We start from the raw sequence: 10825 nt of genomic DNA, 5'->3' as shown, positions 1-10825 counted from the left end.
GGAAAATTTTAAATGTGACATTTGATATTTCTTATTTTTGCTTTTACAAATAGAAAATATTATATAAAAATATAGAAATTTTATTTAAAAAGTAGGTAGATAATTTATAAAGTCCATTTTAGATGGTATTTTGTATTTTTATTTTCTAGAAAATTAGGCTGAAAAAAAAGGAAAATACGAAAATATCAATTTGGTATTAAATACAACCCAAATTTTTTTTTATTGGGAGATATTTCTTATTTGGTACACCACTAACTTTTTATTTCTTTTTTTTTTTAGGTGGAAATTTTCGGTATTTAGTAACACCTTTCTTTAATTTTTCCAAAAAAAAAAAGAAAAAAGAAAGAAAAGAACAAAGGGCAGTGATGTAATTCACAGTAAGGGTACTTTGGTCTCAAAATTGGTAGATTTTTTAAAAACCAAACAGCGGTTGTAACATCCAAATCACACACCATCTTCACCGTCCAAACCGTACCATCCGACGGCATCTAACGGCGTCAATAAAAAATGAGAGGGAAGCAACAGTGACCGTTAGATCTCATCCCCTCCTTATATATACCGTTTCCACTGCTCTCACTTCACTCTCAACCGGAACCGTCGGCAGTATCTGTGAATTCCCTCTCCGTCTGTTGGTTTTCGGAGAACTTCTTCTCTCATTTTCCTGATCTTTCCGTTTGTTTCCAGTAAAAACTAGAGAAAATGAGGGAAATCCTCCACGTGCAGGGCGGACAATGCGGGAACCAGATCGGATCCAAGTTCTGGGAGGTGGTCTGCGACGAGCACGGTATAGATCCGACTGGAAGGTACACTGGAAACTCAGATCTGCAACTGGAGCGGGTGAATGTGTACTACAATGAGGCTTCGTGCGGGAGATTTGTTCCTAGGGCTGTGCTCATGGATCTGGAGCCTGGGACTATGGACAGTGTGAGGACTGGTCCTTATGGCCAGATCTTCAGGCCTGATAATTTCGTTTTTGGGCAATCCGGTGCCGGAAATAACTGGGCGAAGGGGCATTACACTGAGGGTGCGGAGCTGATCGATTCGGTTCTCGATGTTGTGCGGAAGGAGGCTGAGAATTGTGACTGTCTTCAAGGTATTACCGTTTTCTCATAGAAGCTCAGTTGGTGGTGAAAGTAGTTGGATGTTGTATTTCCATGTGAGTTTTTACTGATTTTGATTGCAAGAGTAGGACTTTAGAACTCAATTTCAGGCTGCATAATGGGTGGAATGTTTTAATTCAATGCTTTATGTTTGTTTGGCTGATGGGATGGATTTGAGGCTTTGGAATTAAGTCTGGAATTTTGATGAATTGAAGACAACTTAATCCGAAGCCAATCCGTTAATTTGAGAAATTCAAATCCTACTCAAATTTGCGTTGGGTCCTAGGCAACTCAACTTGAATTCAGACGTTTAATTGAAAGGCTCCCGCTCGCTGGGTTGGGATTAGTTTGATCCGATGGAATGAGGACATAAGTTCCAAATCTATGGTTGGATTACTTTATGCTTCGCTTGGATCTCAAAAAGTATGAGGGGAGGGAAATGGAAATGATATCCATATTCGTTCTTTTTTTCTCAACCTGTTTTCAGACTTTTTAAGATTCAATTGGAGCTTTAAAGTCCAGTAGATTTGCAAGTTAATTTGAATATATAGTGTTTCAACCCACAAAAGCATTCCATCATTCCTTATCAAGTGCAAGATTTTGGAATTTTATAGATCTGAATTTCCAATTTAAATTCAACCATTTGCAATCAATTTCACAGGATCTTTTCTTAAAATAATGTTACCTTCTTTCTGTTTTCTAGAAAATTTGGTGAATTATTTTGTTTGTATCTAATTCATGCTGAGTGGGTTTTGCAAGATGTGAATGTACAGTTCTTTGATTCTTTGTCTTTTCTCTTAGTAACTGTATTTGTAATTTGTTCATTTGTAGGTTTCCAAGTGTGCCACTCACTTGGTGGAGGCACTGGTTCTGGAATGGGAACTTTGCTGATTTCAAAGATCAGGGAAGAATACCCTGATAGAATGATGCTTACTTTCTCTGTGTTCCCATCACCCAAGGTTTCAGATACAGTGGTGGAGCCATATAATGCCACCCTCTCTGTTCATCAGCTTGTTGAAAATGCAGATGAGTGTATGGTTCTTGACAACGAGGCTTTGTATGACATCTGCTTCAGAACCCTCAAGCTAACCACTCCTAGCTGTAAGTTTATCATTCCTTTCTACTTCCGGCTATGATGGTCAATTAAACTAGACATTCAAATCGTTTAGATGAGTAGTTATGCAGACCCAGGTGATTTTGAGATGAAATTTTGTGGATATCATCTTTTATTGTATGTCTATTTATTGCTTGTCTTTATGCATTGTGATATTGGGGTTATTTTGTGACTGATCTTTCCAACCAATAAAGTTGTTTTGCGACTTATGGTATCACTTTTATTCTCAAGTATGATGTTCAATAAATGTTTTTTATCAAGAGGAACAAAAAATGTTAATGATATAATGAAATTTAGATAGCAATATTGATTGAATTCTAAGGGTGGCATGAGACCATCCCATGCTCCTATCAGTGCACAGTCGCACAGAGATTTGATACTTGGAGGTAACGTGGTTGAAGCGCTCACCCTTCTTTGTGTCTAAGACTGAATAACTGTCTAGGGTTTCAGACTCAAGTGGATTAATCCTCTACTGCAATAGCATGACTACTATCACACTGCAATAAGGTGAACAGAACTTGCAATAATTCCACTAAGCTATTGTACTCATCAATTCCGTAACTGTACTCATCAGTTGTATTACTTTAGAGTAGAGCCAGCACAAAGAATATTCTAGACAGACAATTGTTAATTTTTTATTTTTTTTTTATTTCTGTCATCTTTTAGTGTAACAGGAAGATGCTTCTCATGATGCTTTTAATGCAGAGATATGATGTTAATCAGTCTTTTCTTTTACAACTACTTCTCTGCCATGTTCTATAAAGATATAGGCTGACTAACTTTTATGTTTCATTTATTATTAATACAGTTGGTGATCTGAACCATTTGATCTCTGCAACCATGAGTGGGGTCACTTGCTGCCTCAGGTTCCCAGGTCAGCTCAATTCTGACCTCCGGAAACTTGCGGTGAACCTCATTCCCTTCCCCCGTCTACACTTCTTCATGGTTGGGTTTGCTCCTCTCACCTCTCGTGGGTCTCAGCAGTATCGTGCACTAACAGTCCCCGAGCTCACCCAGCAGATGTGGGATGCCAAGAACATGATGTGTGCTGCAGACCCACGTCATGGCCGCTACCTCACTGCCTCAGCTATGTTCAGGGGCAAGATGAGCACCAAAGAAGTGGATGAACAAATGATCAATGTCCAGAACAAGAACTCTTCATACTTTGTTGAATGGATACCCAACAATGTTAAATCAAGCGTTTGTGACATTCCACCTAGGGGTCTTTCCATGGCATCAACGTTCATTGGTAACTCTACCTCAATTCAGGAGATGTTCAGGCGGGTGAGCGAGCAGTTCACAGCTATGTTCAGGAGGAAGGCTTTCTTGCATTGGTACACTGGGGAAGGCATGGACGAAATGGAGTTCACCGAAGCTGAGAGCAACATGAATGACCTTGTGTCTGAATATCAGCAGTACCAGGATGCAACAGCTGATGAGGAAATTGACTATGAAGATGAGGAGGAACCTGAACAAGATATGTAAGTCGATCATAAGATATTGCTGAGTGCTGCTCTGCCATTCCGTTATGGTAAAATGTGCCTAAATATTTTTCTACTACTTGAGGGGTTGAGCCATGGGAATTGTTTGATGTCTTTTCTGTGTGACGATTAGCGGGCAAATAGTAGTAGTTGAGTCCCCAAAAATGCCCGTTTTCCTTTCCAATTGAAGTAGTTTGATACCAGTTGTTGCGAGATGTGGAAAGTTCAAAATGTATCCTTTTCATTCCTGCTTGAATTTCAGCATATTGCCTTTTTCTACACATTCCGTGATGGTCTGTTTGTTTTGGTTGATCCGGAATTAATTGAATTATTGACACTACTGTGGGTTTGATTTTACGGTTCCATTGACGGTTAGCATTTTTGGTTTTTTTTTTTTTTTAAAAAAAAAATTTTAAATTTTTTGAATTTGTTACTTCTGAAAGTAAATAAATCGATTCAGGTTGGATGAATATTGTATCTCGAAAATAAATTTGTGATCACTATGTCAATGATCATTTCATGAAGGTACTCACACCGCATCCCTAGTCTATTTTTCATCTGGGATCCACTGGCAATCATAATCATTATTTTAATTTTTGAAATTTTATATATAAATAAACTTTGAATAGTATATAAAAAAAAGTCTTAGAAAAGTATGAATCTCCAAAGGTGGTATGCAAAAAGACATTAATAAAAATGTTAAGTGAAAGGGTAAGCTAGAAAGGCCTATAAATTAGGACATGAAGAAGTGATACTAATATGGCCAAAAAAGTATAATAATTTCATTTATGATAAGCATTTCCGTGCAAGGAAAGCACAACAATAAAACAAATCCATTCTGAAAAGCCCAAATTATTATCATGCATCTACCTTCAATAAATAAATAAATGAATCTCAACTTCAACGTAAGCAACCAGGTGAGCTATTGATCAAAAGTACAAACAATTGGAATTTTATGCCTTGAAATCTACTCTTTTTAATACTTTTTTAAATTTTATCTTATATGAATTTCATTGCATATATGTATATATTAGATATGTTGTAAGGGGCTCACTAATTTTCTTAACAAGGTGAGCTCAAATCATTTAAGCCCATAAGTAATGCTATAAATACCCATTTAGAGGTTCGGGTTTCATCTTCTTACATTCACTTTATTCCAAATGTTCCATAAAAAGAGAATCATAGCCTCTAACCTTCTCAAATCTTTACCATTTAGCTGTTAATATTCAAGGAAGAGTCATCAAGCAGAAGACTTGGGAAATATAAGATCTTCTACGGTTTTTTGTTCTCCTCTTCATCAATAGGAATCAATTTAGGAATATCCAAATATAAGGTAATCATCAATTTTCTAGATCTAAAATGTTTTTTGATATCAAATGTTTATGCTATGAATAGATCTAGGAGCTTGGGAAGTTTTTGCATGCACCTGATTGATCTAGGGCTAGGAAACAAAGTAATTCAGAATTCCTTATAAATAAAGGGATTATGATATCTCATGTATTTGAGAGAGTATGTCCTATTAAGTGATCCTAAGCATTTATGATAGTGAAATCTATTACCATAGTAATTCATTTAGTGAAATTTGATTGAAATTTGACTTCTACGGTTTGTGGATAATAGTATGTTTGTTGATCATGATATAGGTAAATTTAAGAATTAAAGATTAGAGAGGTAACAGAGATTGATAGCTACTATCTTATTAAATTACGAATATCAATTCATGAGAATTTTGCATGAATTTGCAGCAATGAATAGTAAGTCACATACTTGAGAAATTAATTGATTAATAATTAATTAATTTTATCTTCATTTAATTTTCATGAGATAATGGAGTGTGTTGACTTCCTTTATTAAAATGTTGAATCAATTTTAGAATTTGATTATAAGAGGGCTATTATTTTCTTATGGATTTCAATAATCTCCACTTGAGCTTAAGAGATCTGTAACTTACAAAAATTTTCCTAGACAAGGAATGTGAAAAAAAAAATCCTCAAAGCATTTTTCAAGTTCTAAAAAAATGACCAAGGAGAGAGTAGGTGTTGGAGGTGCTGGAGGAGGTAGGTGCTATTTTGTGGTGGAATCAAAATCCTTTGAGATTTTGATTAACTCTTCAGGGGGGAAGCTTTGTGGGATCATAATGGAGAAAAGTAAAGGCTTCTCCAATTGGATTAGGTTTAGAGATTATGGGTTAAGGAGTTTGCTTGGGGGAGTGGAGGCTTGTTGCAGGGAGGAGAAGTTCGGGAAAGTTATCAAAACTTGGGTAGAGGAGGGGAGGAAATTCATATTAGAATTGTGTGCTAATGAGATGGGGAGGTACATTCTCTATTCTGTTCATGATCTGGAAGCGAAAAGGTTTAGTTTGGTGTTTCTGGAAGGCAGGAGGTTAATTGAGGGATGGGTTTTGCTAGCTGAAAAGCTTTGTTCTTTAGGTATTTATCTGCTAGTTGAATATAAGGTGGGTGTAGGTATGGTAGGAGCAAAGGAAGGAATGAGAGACGAAGAAACGGAGAAGGGGGAGGAGAATAAGTGTTTCTTTGTTGAAGTAGCAAAAGCAAAGGCGGGAAGAATAAGGAATGTAGTGTGGATTCAGCTAGGGGGCAGAGCATTAAGACGAAGAGAGGAGCAATTAGGGCGTTGTCTTGTGGGAATGTGGGAAACAAAGACTGATCAATGTCCAAATCTAGATTGTTTAAGATTATGGGGGAGGCGTTTATGGAACTTGAAAGGGGGAGTGAGGTTTTCATATTTGGGAGGCATTTCTTTTCTTGCAGAATTTGAGATAGCAGAAGAAGTAGAAAGAGTGTTGTGAAGAGGAAACTGACGTGTTCAAGACAAATTTTCTCAGTTAGAAAGATGGGGTTCAGAAGCAGGTTGTTTTTGTCATGGAGTTCATTCAAACCTTTGTTGGGTGAGGGCGGTGGGGCTTCTTCTCAATTTCTGGAACCAGGAAGTGTTCAGAAAATTGGGGGACAGTTGTGGAGGGTTGGTAGCTGTGGACGAGGATACAACTAACTTCTCTCAGCTCCACTGGGAAAGGTTTTTAGTGAAGTTGGATGGAAAGGATTTACCTGAGGCGTTAAATCTGGTGGTGGGCTCTTTGTGTTTTGCTATTCAACTATGGTGGGAGGTGCCGCCATGGGTGTCGGTGACGGTACCGGCGCAATGAAGGGAGAGGTCGTAGGGCAAAGACGAAGGGTGCTTGGCTTCACACGTGGGAAGCAACGTGGGGCCATCGCAAGTACAAGGAACCATGGCAGTAGGTGAGGTAGGCAGTGAAAAGCAGGTGAGAGCTGATACTGTGGAGTATGGTTGGGGTATGGTGGGGGGTATTGAAGCAGGTGAGGACATTGATGGAAAGGGAAAGGGGGCAACTGAAGAAGTGGGTTTTGTCTCAAAGGGAGTGGGCTTAAGGAGAAAAGGTAGTGGGTCTAAGGAATATTAGGCTGAGTCAAGTAAGGGGGGAAGTTTGAAGAAGGAGGGAGCCCAAAGGGATTGTGGGCAGTTTGTGGGCCGGGAAAAGCCCTTGGCCTAGGAGGGTTTTGGAGTGGGCCTTAGTCAAGAGGGTTGTTACCCTTCTTTGGGTTTCTTAAAGGAAGGTGGGCTCAGGGGATTGGGCCAATCTGTTCAAAAGGGTGTGGCACGGATGGGTCACAATGGTGGCTTTATGAAAGCTAGGGCTCCAACGATTCAGTCTTCGTGCGAGGAGTCGAGGCTGGTCGAGGCCATCGTCGGCGCTGCGTTGTGGGCTGAAGAAAGAGGACAGATTGGAGCAGATGAGGCCCTCTTGGAGGAGGTTTCCAGGTACTCACTTCCTGAAAATTGTTCTCTTCTTAGTTTTGGGGATCTGGGACATCTTTCTTCTTCTTCTTCTTTCTACGGGGAAAAAAGTAAGGATTTTATGGCTGTTCGGGACTTGGTGGCACTCGATGGGCCATATTTGGTGAACGAAGAAGGGAGGGCTGACCCGTTGAGGATCATTGAGGCTGATGGGAGGAAAAGAGAAATTTCTTTCGACATGGAGAAGAATATCAAGGAGAGTAAGGGAGGGGGGTGGGATGACGATAGAAGTTATGGGAAGAGTTTCGGAGGAAGATAATAGAAGTGTGCTGGGCTCGTGAATGAATGGTGATTTTATAAATCTTTGTAAGTGTTTGGGTATGCCTACATAGTGTTTTGAGGGGGAAATTTTAATGTTATTAAGAAGAATGGAAGGACGAAAGAATTTTAAGGGTGTTGCGGCAGGAAAAAAAAAAAGTTCAAAAGGTCTCCAAGTCAGAGAGAGAATTGAAAAAACTGGAGTGTTTAGTGAATTATTGCGGGTCTGGAAAGAGTGCGGGGTTGTTTTAGATTGCTAACTGAAGTTTGGGTTTGTTGGTCTAGTGAGGGGAGAGGGGATTATTAAGGTGGATGTTATGAAATTAAGAGTCTTGTCGTGGAATGTTAGAGGGGCTAATGATAGTGAGAAAATAAAGGTGATTAAGGCGTTGATCAAGGATCAAAAGGTGGATGTAGTGTGTTTACAAGATACTAAAATGCAGGAAATATCAAGGATTGATAGTTAGAAGCCTCGGAGTGGGAAGATGTTTGGATTGGAAGGTGTTAAATTCGAGGAAAGCTTTTTGGTGGTGTGCTGATGTTCTGGGATAAGAGGGTGCTGCAATTATTGGAAACGGAAGTGGAGAATTTTTCAGTGTCTTGTAGATTCAAAAATTGTGAGAACGAATTTTGTTAGATATTCTCTAGAGCTTATGAGCCTTCCTTGATGAAAGAGAGGGAAGATTTTTGGGCGGAATTAGGAGCGGTAAGGGGTCTATGTAGTGATCCTTGGTGTGTGGCAGGGGATTTTAATGTTGTGAGATTCCTTGTGGAGAGTAGTAAGGGAGGCAGATTATCTACGTCAATGAGGAGATTTTTAGAGATTATGGAGGATTTAGAGTTGAGGGACCTACCTTTGCAAAGAGGCCCCTTCACCTGGAAAGGAGGAGTGAAAATCAATCCCATTCAAGGCTCGTTCGGTTTCTAATTTCGAATGAATGAGAGGATCATTTCTCTAGGTTTGTGCAGTATGTCCTTCCTAAGCCGACTTCGGATCATTTTCCAATTCTTTTAGATGGGGGAGGAGTAAGGAGTGGTCTGATGCCGTTCAAGTTTGAGAATATGTGGTTGAAGGAAAAGGGGTTCAAAGAAAAAATGCAGGGGTAGTGGGTAGGGCTCAATTTTAGTGGATCTGCGAGCTTTGTGTTGGCTTCTAAATTGAAAGCTTTGAAGCCTCTGTTGGGAGATTGGAATAAGCTGGAGTTTGGGAAAATAGAGGTTAATAAGGCTTTGGCTTTGAGTCAGGTGGATTTTTGGGACAAAATGGAGTTATCTCGACCTCTCTCTATTCAGGAGGTGGATGCAAGGAGAGGAGCTAAAGAGGATTTTAAGAAGTGGCCTTTGCTGGAAGAGATATCTTGGAGACAAAAATTAAGGGAAGTCTGGTTGAGAGAGGAGGACGGGAATACTAAGTTCTTCCACAGGATGGCTAACGCTCACAGAATGGGGAACATGTTATCCCGGGTCAAAATAAATAGAGTTTGGTTAACAGAGGAGAATGAGGTTAGAGATGGGGTGGTGAATGAGTTAAATCTATACTGTCTTCTACTGGAGGTTGGAGACCCAGCTTAAGGGGATTGTCTTTTGAGAGATTGGAGGCTATAGATGCAGCCAGTTTGGAGGAGTTGTTTTTGGGGCAAAAGGTGCTGGAGGCGCTTAAAGGTTTTTGTGGGGATAAAGCTCCCGGGCCTGATGGTTTTACTATGGCCTTTTGGCAATCATCTTGGGAGTTTGTGAAAAAGAAGGTCTTGGGTTTTTTTTTAGGGATTTCCATAACCATGGCAGGTTCATTAAAAGTCTTAATGCCACATTTATTATTTTGATTCCAAAGAAATGAGGGGTAGAAGAATTAAGGGACTTCAGGCCTACAAACTTGGTGGGAGGTCTGTATAAGTGGTTGGCTAAAGTTTTAGCTAATAGATTAAAGAGAGTGGTGGGGAAGGTGGTATCCAAGGCTCAAAATGCTTTCGTGCAAGGAAGGCAAATTCTAGATGATGTTCTGGTGGCTAATGAGGTTTTAGACTCGGTTTTAAAAAATAAGGAAGAGGTAGTGATGTGTAAGTTGGACATTGAGAAAGTGTATGACCGTGTGGAATGGTCCTTTTTGTTTTCAGTCATGAGAAATATAGGGTTTGGGGAAAAATGGATTAGATGGATGAAGTGGTGTATCTCCATTGTTAGCTTCTTCGTTTTGGTGAATGGGTTTTCCTTGGGTTTTTTTCAAAGCTTTAGAGTTTAAGACAATAGGATCCTCTCTCTTCGTGCCTTTTTGTGTTGGTGATGGAAGCTTTTAGTAGTCTCCTAAGGAAGGCAGTAGTTGGAGGCTTTGTGTCTACTTGTAAGGCAAAGAGCAGGGGTGGTAAGGGAGTTGTTGTGTCACACCTCTTGTTTGCTGATGACATTTTGGTTTTCTGTGGAGCTTCCACGATTCAATTGTTGCGTTTAAGTTGGATTTTAATGTGGTTTGAAGCCATGTCGGGCTTGAGAATTAATCTTGACAAAAGTGAGCTTATTCCGATGGGTTGTGTGAATAATGTAGAGGAGTTGGCTACAGCTATTGGTTGTAAGGTTGGAAGTCTCCCAACCACTTATCTGGGCTTGCTTTTAGGTGCGCAGTATAGGTCGCTGGCTGTTTAGGACGGTATGGATGAGAAAATGAGGAAAAAATTGGCTAGATGGAAGAACCAATACATATCCAAAGGAGGCAGGATTACTTTGATCCGAAGTACTCTTGCTAATATGCCCATTTACTTTATGTCCATGCTCTCTATGCCTAGAAAAGTCAGACTGAGGTTAAAGTGGATTTAGAGGGAGTTCTTATGGGGAGGTGGGGCTCTTGAGAGGAAGATTCATCTTGTTAGGTGGGAGTTGGTTTGCCTTGAGAAGGATAATAGGGGGTTGGGGGTCAAGAGTCTTTCTATCCTCAATAAGACTCTTTTATGTAAATGGAGTTGGAGATTTGCTATTGAGAGAGAGACTTTTTGGAACCAAGTGATTAGGGGAAAATATGGGGAGAAGCAAGAGGGATGGAATTC

General features: G+C 39.7%; 1 protein-coding gene across 1 annotated transcript; it reads left to right on the top strand.

Annotated features, from left to right (window-relative positions):
• Positions 1 to 575: 575 nt before the first annotated feature.
• LOC117926753 (tubulin beta-4 chain) lies at positions 576 to 4052 on the top strand. The gene is made up of 3 exons (XM_034846037.1): positions 576 to 1093; positions 1932 to 2201; positions 3023 to 4052. Exons 1-3 carry the CDS (start codon positions 700 to 702, stop codon positions 3697 to 3699), a joined length of 1341 nt encoding a protein of 446 aa, XP_034701928.1. The 5' UTR covers positions 576 to 699; the 3' UTR covers positions 3700 to 4052.
• The last annotated feature ends 6773 nt before the right edge of the window (positions 4053 to 10825 follow it).

This window comes from Vitis riparia, chromosome 12 (assembly GCF_004353265.1).
Source record: "Vitis riparia cultivar Riparia Gloire de Montpellier isolate 1030 chromosome 12, EGFV_Vit.rip_1.0, whole genome shotgun sequence".
NCBI lineage: Eukaryota > Viridiplantae > Streptophyta > Magnoliopsida > Vitales > Vitaceae > Vitis > Vitis riparia.
The sequence above is the reverse complement of the archived record's forward strand: the minus strand, read 5'-3'. Positions and strand labels throughout refer to the sequence as shown.

Coding starts and splice junctions, on each gene's coding strand:
- LOC117926753 (XM_034846037.1), top strand. CDS start 700: ATGAGGGAAATCCTCCACGTGCAGGGCGGACAATGCGGGAACCAGATC. Junction 1,094..1,931: donor GAATTGTGACTGTCTTCAAG/GTATTACCGTTT, acceptor GTTCATTTGTAG/GTTTCCAAGTGTGCCACTCA. Junction 2,202..3,022: donor CAAGCTAACCACTCCTAGCT/GTAAGTTTATCA, acceptor TTATTAATACAG/TTGGTGATCTGAACCATTTG.